This window comes from Polypterus senegalus, chromosome 1 (assembly GCF_016835505.1).
Source record: "Polypterus senegalus isolate Bchr_013 chromosome 1, ASM1683550v1, whole genome shotgun sequence".
Lineage (NCBI taxonomy): Eukaryota > Metazoa > Chordata > Cladistia > Polypteriformes > Polypteridae > Polypterus > Polypterus senegalus.
In genome coordinates, this window is record NC_053154.1 from 332,934,147 (window position 1) to 332,944,830 (window position 10,684).

Sequence of the window (10,684 nt, forward strand, 5' to 3'; positions counted from 1 at the left end):
TGCGGCGTTCTTGCTGCGCACGACAACTCGCTGACGTCACGGTTTGCGCAGCCGTCTTCGTTATCGGTCGCCTGGTGATTTCAGCGCCAGCGTGTCGTGGACATTGTCGCGGGTCACTGTGACCGGACGCCGCTATTTGTTCATTTATGACTTTATTTTTTTAGTCGTTTGCCCAGTGGCTGTACACCATAGCTCATCCGACCCGCAGCCGGTCGCCGCTCCGCCCCGCCCCTGCCCGTCACTCGCCTCTGTCCGCTCCGCCCCTGCCCGTCACTCGCCTCTGTCCCCTCCTCCGGGAGGCCACTCGTAGTTGGGTGTTTCCAGAGCTGGCTCGTTATAAACCGCGACCTCTTCGGAAATTTCTTTGAGCTCACGTCACGGGAAGGCATTTTGTTGTCAGAGAACGCCATGTCGATGCACTTTCAGCTCTGCTCTAACGCGACGACATTTTTGGGTCTCCGCCGCCGCACGTAGCTACTCTTGAGCCGAAACGCCAGGATGGCCTGAGCGGGTCCTTGCCTCGCCATTTCCCCCACCAATTCCTAACGGAGAAATGAAGTTCCCACCTCGCCGAGAATCGACGGTCGCTCTAGAAGCGCAGAGAAAGAACCAGACGACAAGCCGTACATTTTCTGGAAAGTCTTGAGAACCACAAATAGCCACTGGCATGGATTCGTACCCGAAGAAGACCTGGATGGACAGATACGGGATGACCGGCGCTTTAGCCGTCCACCGCACCTGGCAGATCTGGAGTGTGCTGTTGGAGCAGCTCCGCGTCCTGCTGCAGGTTGTTTACGCCGGGCTCTGGGCGGGTAAGTCGGGGAACGAAGGAGCGGGCGAGCGCGCGCACTGACGGGCCACAGGGGGAGGGGGCGTTCGCGGCTCTCCGGGTATTCGTCACGAGTGTGCTGAGTGGTGGTGACACAAATGGACACGCGGGTGGCTTCTCTGAAAACGGCGAGCCGCATTCTGAAGTGTTGGCCGTGGGATGTTTGTGTCTTAAACGAGGCGAGGGGCGCGTGACGGGTGACTCGGGAGGGTGGAAGGCGCGCGGCGTGTGGCGATCCCGCTGGCCGCACATCCACTCGCCTGTCATGGCGATCAGCTAAGAGAGGATTTGGAGCAGTGGCTTTACCAAATGAGAACTCTTTGATTTTTATTACCAAAGATGTCTTAGAATCGCTGTTAGGACACCAGGGGTCGCGTTGCGGGTCCTCCTCCCAATCCCTGCTGCACCTCCGGGTGCTCGGATTTCCTCTCACCGTCCAAAGACATGCAGGTTGGATGAATGAGCGGTTCTTAAATTGGCTCGTGTGTGTGTGTGTGTGCCTGGCGATGGGCGGGCTGGCGTCCTGTCCAGGGTGTGTTCCTGCCTTGTGCCCAATGCTATCTGGGTTGGCTCCAGCAGACCCCTGCGACTCCGTTCAGGTCTGAGCGGATTGACTTGCATTCTCGCAGCTACAGTCGGTGACATTTCTTTTATTTTTCCTGTTGGCAGGTGAAGTGCCGTCCTCGGGGTCACCCAGCGGTGTCCATAGTTCGATCTGGACCCCCAACCTCAGGGTTTGAAGGCCAAAGCCTTAACCAGCACAGATACCTTTGGTTGTGGCGCTGTGCGCGCGGCGTGCATTTCCACGTTTGACTTCCCACAAGGAGGTATTTTTGGAAAGCCAGCTGCTGTTAATTCTCCCTAAACGAGTCGTCGGAGCGCCTCTTTATATGTGGAGCTGCACCCGTCACACATTAGTGGACTTGGTGATGAAACTGCGAAGAGTCACAAGTCAAGCTGAGAGCTCGTTTAACTCCAGTGGCATGACGGCCATTTATAGACATGAGGGAGCGCAGGATCAGTTGGCAGTGTTAAGCTGCCAGGGGTTTTATTTACTTTGAGTGTGGTGGTCTCCAGGCTCGATTAAAACCCCCAGGGTGTTGCTGGTCCGAAGACCCTCACTTCACTCACAGGGCCAGATCAGCAGGAGTCGGGGGCAGAATTTCTTTCTTTCTTTTTTATATTTAATAATACTGACCCAGACTTACAAACTCGGACTCGGGCGAACGTCGGCTATTTTATATAATATTTAGTATGACAATGCCTTCCAAACTCCAAGGGTCATGTGTGAGGTTTGCCAAGTTGAGCACCCTGCACTCGCGTGTGCACCCGTGTATGCCAGTAATAAACCGGACGCGGGCATTGGAGCAGGAAAAGAAAATCCCACACTTTCTGTTTGGGTCGGCTTCACCTTCCCCTTTTTTCTCCGTTAATGTCTAAATTGAATGAAACAAACTGACGAGTGCAAATCACAAATACCTTTGAGGGTCCGTTTAACAAACCCCCAGTGACCCGTTTTTAGAGGCCTGCGCCACTCGGGAGCGCGTATGTTAACGGACTGCTTTGTGTTCGTATTTGCAGCAAATAAGATTGGCGTCAAGTCTCAGTGAGAAATGCTAACCTTTTTATAGGATGTGCCAAAAGTTTCCGCACTTTTATATTTTCGTTGGAAACTGTGAAGGTGGGAGGAGTTAAAAAGTTGGGGAAATGACATCACAAACGAAGGTGACAATGTAGACAAGTGATGTCATTTGATTCTGGAAATTGTTAATCGAGTTTTAAAGTGCGGGAATGTCTTGAACGTTCCTCGTAAAAAGCAGAGGAAGTCGAAAGGCTGTGGCAGTGACCGCGACAGAAGCTGTTAACCTATCGGGGGTCTTTCATTCTAGTTTGGTGCATCTCGTCTCCTGCAGGGTCCTGGTGGTCTCCCACGTTTGTTTCAGTGCTGTCAGACTGCGCATTGCAGCTGAAGCTTCTAGAATCTGCGCGATTTGCTTTGTCGTGACTGTCGGTGAAGTTGACTCTCCTTTGGTCTCCACTGCAGTGTTTATGATCTGCGAGTTCTTACTCGACGCACGTTTTGTTTTACACTGCAGATGTCGGAGTTTCCAGTGTCTCTTGCTTCTCTTTTCTCTGCACTGCTGGGCTCTCGTTTTCAATAATCATTTTGACTCGCCTCACATATTAAACGTACGATTTTATAAAAGTCACCTTTTAGATGCCCCGCGGGTTCTGATTGAACTTGATTGGACAATCTTGGGTCTAGAAGTGGATTGTGGTGTGTGCTGGTGGTGACTTGCTGGGGCTTCTCCCATTTACTACACGTGTGTGTTTATCGTATATGAGAAGGGTCCTGGGGTGAACACCTGAAGTATCAAAGTACCCTGATGCCAGCTCTGGCTATAGATGAACTGCCACCCTGCCTTGTCCAGGTTGGTTCCTGCCTCGTGCTTGTTGCTGCCAGGATAGGCACCTGCTACCCTAAAACCTGATAAAGAAGTTGGATGGATAGATTAATGGATGAATGTCTTCCTGAACCTGACCTGACCTTGTGGTGTTACTGGGAGGCCCAATCCTACTATTTGCAGCATTACTGGGAGGCCCAAACCCCCTATTTGTGGCGTCACTGGGAGGCCCAAACCCCTTATTTGTGACGTTACTGGGAGGCCCAAACCCCCTATTTGCAGCGTTACTGGGAGGCCCAAACCCCCTATTTGCGGCGTTACTGGGAGGCCCAAACCCCCTATTTGTGGCGTCACTGGGAGGCCCAAACTCCTTACTGACCCCGACTGTTCCTCTCGATGTCAGACCTGCTCCTGTTGGTGTTCTGTTTGATTCTTCACATCAGGTGTCTGTCCGACATTTCATTCTGTCGTCTCCATCGCGTTTCCCGTCTCCGTCCATTTCTGCCCTTTAATGAAGCTCAGACTCATTGAGGTTCATTGTGGCTCGTTGTCTCCTAACGTCTCGTACTGATTACTCCAATTCCCTCTTCATTGGTCTCCCCTGCACAATCTCTACAGAGACGACAGCACATTCAGAACTCGACAGCCACACACCGCGCTCTGCTCACGTCTCCCCTGTGCTCCCCCAGCTTCACTGGTTTCCAGTCCCATCAAGGATTAAATTCCAGATTCTGCTTCTCCCCTTCAAGGCCCTACATAACCTTTGCCCCCCTCTGCCTCTGGGAGGCCCAAAGCCCCTATTTGTGGCGGCTCCACACACTCCTTGTGTCTCTCTCAGGTCCTCACACAAGACTCTCCTTCAACCAGGGCCGTCTTAACAGCTTTATAGACCCCCGGACAAAGCAGTGCACTGTGCCCCCCTACCTACACAACGCCTCAGCGAGTCACAATTTGCATAGATTAGCATGGATTAGCATAGATTAGCATGAATTAGAATAGCAACTGCCCAGCATGCCCATGCGTTAAGATGGCCCTGCTGTCAACTCTGGAACTCTCTCCAGTCTCTTCTCAGTTTGCTCCTCTTCCTCCATCTTTCCTCTTTGAACTTTTGTCTTCTGTGTGATCTTTTTTTTTTACCCCGTCTATATGCAAAGCGACCTTGCGTTTGTGAAAGGCGCTCTATAAATGCAACTTATTATTTTTATTATTAGCTTGCCTTTCTCTGCTGTATTCACAATTTTTAATGAATGTCCACATTTTGACTGGTATGGCTAAAGGTGCCTCTGCCTAACGTTAGTTTTCTGATGCTTAGTTTTTCAGATGTGTGGACTGGAAATCCACCTGAGGATCATTGCCCAGCGCTCCCAGGTCCAGCATATTGGCTTCCCAAGCCACGTTGAAGAATTGTTCTCATCGCCCCACTCGTTCAAGGAAAACGCTGCCAGTATTGTCACCAGTTTAAACAACATGACTTTGGGGGAGATTGACTCGTTTGCTAATGGCATGGAATGCCAGGTCAGCTCTTTTGAACCAATGTTTTTCAATCTCGATGTCGATGCAGAAGAAGAGCCAGAATGTTGTAATTCCTTTGAAACTTCAGCGGCCTTCTTCCTCAGTGATACAAACGCCCTTCTCCATTCTCCGTTCAGCCGCGATCTGGAGAGCCGGCCCAGAGTTCATTTTCAAGATGTGGAGACGAGTCGAGTGGTAGGGCACAAAAGTGACGCTTCTGACCCCGCTAGTGGCATGGCGTGCCAGGTCAGCTCTTTTGAACCAACGTTTTGTCACCTTGAAGCTGACGCAGAAGGAGAAGACGACCCTGAATGTTGCAGTCCCTTTGAAAGCCCCTCGGCTTTTTTCTTCGGCGATACAAATGGTGTCCTCCATTCTCCGTTCTGCCACGAGCCGGAGATCCCGCCAAAATTAAACCTTCAAGACGTGGAGGCAAGTGAAGTGGTAGAGCGCGCAAGCGGAAGTCTGCACAGTATCGCTTATGACGAAATTAATGACAGTGAAGATTTGTCCTTCTGGGGGGAAAGTAGTGACGAAGAGGAGTGTGACGTGGAGGCAAGTCAAAGGCTGTGGGAGTCGTTCACAAGTACCAGTGACCCCTATAATCTGTTTATGTTTTCTGCTCCAATTTCCAGTGGCTTACAGGATGTGGCCCTTACAAGAGCCACAGATCCGCAGGATGAAGAAAGGAAGACCCCTTCATGGGACGAAGATGTGGATAAGAGGGCCGAGTCAAATTGTGTCAATTTTGTCCAGAACTGGTCTGTGTCCGAAAGTGAGGATAGCTCATGGGACAGCGACAGCAGTTCTGGGGATAGTGAGGAAGAGGACAACGATAAATTGTGGGAGTCCTTCATCAGTCCGAGAGACCCCTATAACCCCCTGCACTTTACGGCCTGCGCGTCGAGTTCTTTTTCAAAGCCCCGGCCCTCCCCGTGCTTGACTGGATGTTCCGCTTCTGCGACGGAAGAACGGAACCGGGCAGAGAACAGGAGTCCAGTCCTTTCATCCTGTTCTGAAGAAGATGGCGACAGTGAAGATGATGATGATGAAGGCCCCCAGGCTTCTGCTATTGATGAAAACGAGAAGCTCTGGAACTTGTTTTCTCAGAGTACTGACCCGTACCACCCCCTGAATTTTAAAGCGTGCATTGAAAGCTTTCCTGATGCCAAGGCACCTGTGGGCTTTGTATGGGAAAATGACAGGACACTTGAGGCGACCGTAAAGAAGGCCAGCTGTGCCAAGCCAGCCTTACCAAAGAGGGATTGCAAGCACGACTGTACAAACAGAAGCGCCCGCCGGCTCTGCCCCTGGAGAAAGAAGCGAAATGCTCCTGTGGAATGTCACGGAGGGCACAAGAAAGACCTCCACAGAAAGGTTTGTATCTCTGTGATGCCACTTTTATGTCGTCTGTCTGTGTGGGGCCCGTTTACTATGGTGTCCCATTGTTAGATAATGCAGAGTTACAGCGTGGTACCTGTGTCCAGACACTGCTTGCCCCACACAGAGAGTGGCAGAAATCAAACGGGCTAATTAAAGAAGGAAACGCTGAGTCCGTAATGAGGCAGGAGAAAATGTGCTCATTGTGTCTTTAATAGTCAAAGTCATCGACTAACCCAGGGTCACGGGGGTCTGCTGGAGCCAATCCCAGCCAGCATAGGGTGCAAGGCAGGAAGAAACCCCGGGCAGGGCGCCAGCCCACCGTAGGGCACCCACACACACACACACGGGACAATGTAGGATCGCCAATGCACCCAACCTGCATGTCTTTGGACTGTGGGAGGAAACCCGCGCAGACACGGGGAGAACATGCAGACTCCACGCAGGAAGCGAACCCAGGTCTCCTTACTGCGAGGCAGCAGCGCTACCCACTGCACCACCGTGCTGCCCTGTGTCTTTAATACTCCTCAGCGTTCATCACAGCAGCCTGTGCTACAGAATGGCCAGAAGGTCCAGTTTATAAGCAGCTGGATTTACAGAAGAGACCTGACCTTGACTCGACTCGACTCGGATTGGTTCGTTGGCTGACACGCCGATCACTTTTATTTTTAGTTCATCGTGTTCTTCTTCTACCGTTGAAGTCTCTGACACGTATGTGACGACTGTCCAGTCTTGTTGTTTACAGGACATCTGCTGATCTCTCGGTACATTTGCTGTTTTATTACAGGGGGTGTCCAACTCCGCTCCTGGTGGGCCGCAGTGGCTGCAGCTTTGCATTTGAACCCTTTTCTCCTAACCAGTTTTCACTGCTAATTACCGGGTCTTAAAATGTGAAAAATCGATCATAAAATCAGACCCCGACTTACACATCCGTTCAAAAATACAACACTTAAATACTCCAGTCTCGCAGCAGTTTCTCGGATGCATCGAATTTTGTTGCCAATTTCTTTCGCCACTTCAACAACTTCTAATTTCAAACCAGCTTCATATTCCCTTCTGATCGAACGCTCCATCGTAGATAAGGAAATAAAGGCGTATGAGGCGGTGAGATACACAAAACGGAGCAAATGTCACTTCGGAATAGTTTGGGTATCACTGGGTGCTCACGTAGGCACTAAAGGCCGTGTGCCCCATGGTGACTCTCTGAGGTGGGCATCAGCATATCGTAATCTCTTGGACCAACAGCGTGAGTCTTCTGCATTCGACTTAAACGACCGACATTATAAAATACCAGAAATGATACGATAAAGTCAAGCCCCGACTTATCCGCGAGTAGATCCGGAAACTTCTTGCCCCCTCATCTTATAGCCCAGGCCTCTTCGTGAAATGGCAGCCAAACGGAAACGAGACGACCAGCTAAACTGGGGCTTCGGACTCCAGCCAGTCTCTCAATGAGAAGCCGATTCTCGCTGTTCATGAAACTCGTTTATTTGACTCCATGGCCTGTTGCTGCTCTCATTCCGCCATCAGAATGTTTTGCTGACCCGAGCAGATTCACTTTGCTGACAGACCTTCACCTTACGTTCTTTCCAGACACTGTGGTTAGCTGGTCAAGTGTTTTGTGTCTCATTACTGATTGGCTGCTCATTTAAGGAAAAAGAGCCAACTAAGGGGGTCCGAGTCGAGTTAATTAAGACTGAGGTGAAAATGAAATTGGCTGCACAGACTGGTCACTAATTAAGAAGATGGTTAGAATGAAAACCTGCGGCCCACCAGCAGCGGAGTTGGACACCCCTGGCGTGTTACGTCAACCCTCTCCTGGTACGTCCTTGTGTGTGTTGTTCGCTTGACCTTTTATCTGCTTTCCTGGACAGATGGCTGACATTTATTAACACTAAATGCTATATATTTTATTATGGAAAGCACACCACAACACTTAACTGTTGTCACCTCCAAATTATTCTCTCACAAGAGCCGAGTATGTCGATGGACCCTGAGCCAGACAAGACTTCCTTGCCAACTTCACTTGTCATCTGGGCACAGACAGTAAAACCATCGTGCCACGCGAGTAGTGGACCTCTCTAGTTTTAGATATTCTCAGCACCGCCTGACTTTTTTAAAGCGCGTGCTTTCAGCTTAGGGCGGCACGGTGACGCAGTGGGTAGCGCTGCCGCCTCGCAGTAAGGAGACCTGGGGTTGTTCTCCCCATGTCTGTGTGGGTTTCCTCCTACAGTGCATTGATGATCCTGAATTGTCCCGTGTGTGTGTGTGTGTGTGCGCCCTGTGGTGGGCTGGCACCCTACCTGGGGTTTGTTTCCTGCCTTGCACCCTGTGTTAGCTGGGATTGGCTCCAGCAGACCCCTGTAGTTAGGATATGGCGGGTTGGACGATGACTGACTGACTGACTTTCAGCTTAGACGGAAACAAACAAAGCGGCCTTCATTTAAATTATTTTTTTTCGTCGTGGTACTTGAGGCCGAGTCTAATGCAATACTCCTGCAATTATGACTCAGATATGGTAACCTGCTTTAATGAAGAGAAAAACACGCCACCGCTGACTCATCGGCTTCAGTGCTGTCCCCAGGGCCGCACAGTGTTGATGGCACCAGGTCCCCGGGCTGTGCGGGATTAACATTTTATTTGTGATTTCCTGTGAGCATATTGGTTAATTTTTTTTTTTTTGATACTCGAGTATCCCTCAGATAAAAAGAAACAAACAGAGGAGGTTTATTACCGAGATATGTCGTCAGGCCACTTAAGTGGCACTAAATCCAAATGATAAGCCCTTGTTTACCAGATGATGTAACACGAGACAAATGTTACCGTATCCTCGGTGCGCTCGCGTTAAAAGGCCTCGTTCTTTTGTTCACCGCACGACTCAAGTTGTCTCTCTCTCTTTTTCTTTTCTGATTTCAGGTAACGTTTTCTCCTGTCGTTCACGTTCACGTTATGCACGCGTGGGACTTTGCCCTGAGAGCTGCTCGCCGGGGTCCTTGGGAGGAGATGGCAAGAGACCGAGACCGGTTTGGGCGGCGGATTCGAGAAACGGAAGAGGCCATTGGCTACTGTCTCCACGATGTCCATCGGCAACAAATGCAAGCCCGCTTTCAGAGGGAAAAAACGGCGCCCCCCTCGGCACCAACGTGACCCGCTTGGGTGTTGAATGCCTTGCACTGAATTTCATAGTCATTTACCAAAATTGCACTATTAACAAACGTGAAATCTAACATTTAGATTTTTAACGCACTTGGCGTGTGCTGTTTTTCCCAAAAATGGGCGGCTAAACTAACCGTTTAACGGTGCGACCTTTTTTTGTGGAAATCTATTTTTAAACTCTTTGTGAGTTTGCAGATTTTTATATATGTATGTATGTATGTATACGTATATTTTTGTGTGTTTTGCTTTCTAAGAGTTTATTTATTTATTTATTTATTTATTTATTGCCATTCTTGAATCAAAAGAATCACAAAGTAGAACGTTGCACTTTGCTGCTTAGGCGTCGTTACTGCCGGCTGACGAAACTCGCCGAGATCTTAACTGGCAGCTTTGGCTTTGGCACCGCAGAGAGCGCGTTGTTCATTTGCTTCACTAATAAGAATATTCTTTAGTATTATTATAATGTAGGCGACAAACTAGATACCTGAACGCCGGAGAAGGTGAGGAGCACGCGGGCGTTTGTGAGGAGGCCATCTCATCGTGTAGGCCTTTTGATGGTTTTTTTTAAATGGCAAGAGTCTAAATATTTCTATGATGTAAATATGAATTATTGCACACAATAAATATTTATATTGAGGATTCTGCTGTTCACTCTTCAAATGGCTTTGTTGGTTTTAAATTCAACTTTGGGTTGTCGAAGGACATTTGATGTCGTATTCTAATTGGTGACCGAGCACGGGATGGACTGGTATGTAGCCCACTTTCACGTCTTTGTCAAAGTTCGGCCTCACGCTGTGGTGGGATTACATCACAGTGGGCATGAAAAAGACCCCCTTTTTGAAATAGTCCCATTTTCTTTTTTGCTTTACAGCCTGAAATGGAAACACAAACTAATATTTCTTCCTCAGTGCCACCTCTAACATCAAGTGAAGGACATCACAGCTACAGTTCAGAAGAATTATAAAAAACATCAAAAACAAGATATTATACGATTAATAAAGGATCGGCCCCCCAATGTCAGGGTCATTTTGTTGACCCCCCTGTTGATTCTTCTCTTAATCAGTTTTGCACACCTCGATATTTGCCCCCCACTCTTCAAGTTTGGTCACATTGGCTGGTGAGTGTTGGTGGTCTGCTATCTTCAGATCTTTCACTGTGGTTTAGGTCTGCGCTCTGACTGGCCACACCAGGACATTCACTTTGTTCTCCTTCAGCCCTTGTGTGCTCAGGTCTGCTGTGTGCTTCTGGCCGTTGGCATATTGAAAGGTGAACTTTCTGCCCATCTTCAACTTTCTGGCAGAGGGCAGCAGGTTTTCCTCCAGAATTTGATGGTGTTTTGCCTCCTCCATTTTTTCCTTCTACCCTAACGAGACCCCCAGGCCCCCCACAACAGGATGCTGCC

The 10,684-nt window shown here is 49.4% G+C and overlaps 1 protein-coding gene across 1 annotated transcript; it reads left to right on the forward strand.

The window, feature by feature from the left end:
• The first annotated feature begins 302 nt into the window (after window positions 1–302).
• ppp1r15b (protein phosphatase 1, regulatory subunit 15B) lies at window positions 303–9,921 on the forward strand. Its single transcript, XM_039738627.1, has 3 exons — window positions 303–812; window positions 4,547–6,123; window positions 9,043–9,921. The coding sequence occupies exons 1-3, from the start codon at window positions 668–670 to the stop codon at window positions 9,271–9,273; spliced, it is 1,953 nt and encodes a 650-aa protein (XP_039594561.1). The 5' UTR covers window positions 303–667; the 3' UTR covers window positions 9,274–9,921.
• Window positions 9,922–10,684: the final 763 nt, after the last annotated feature.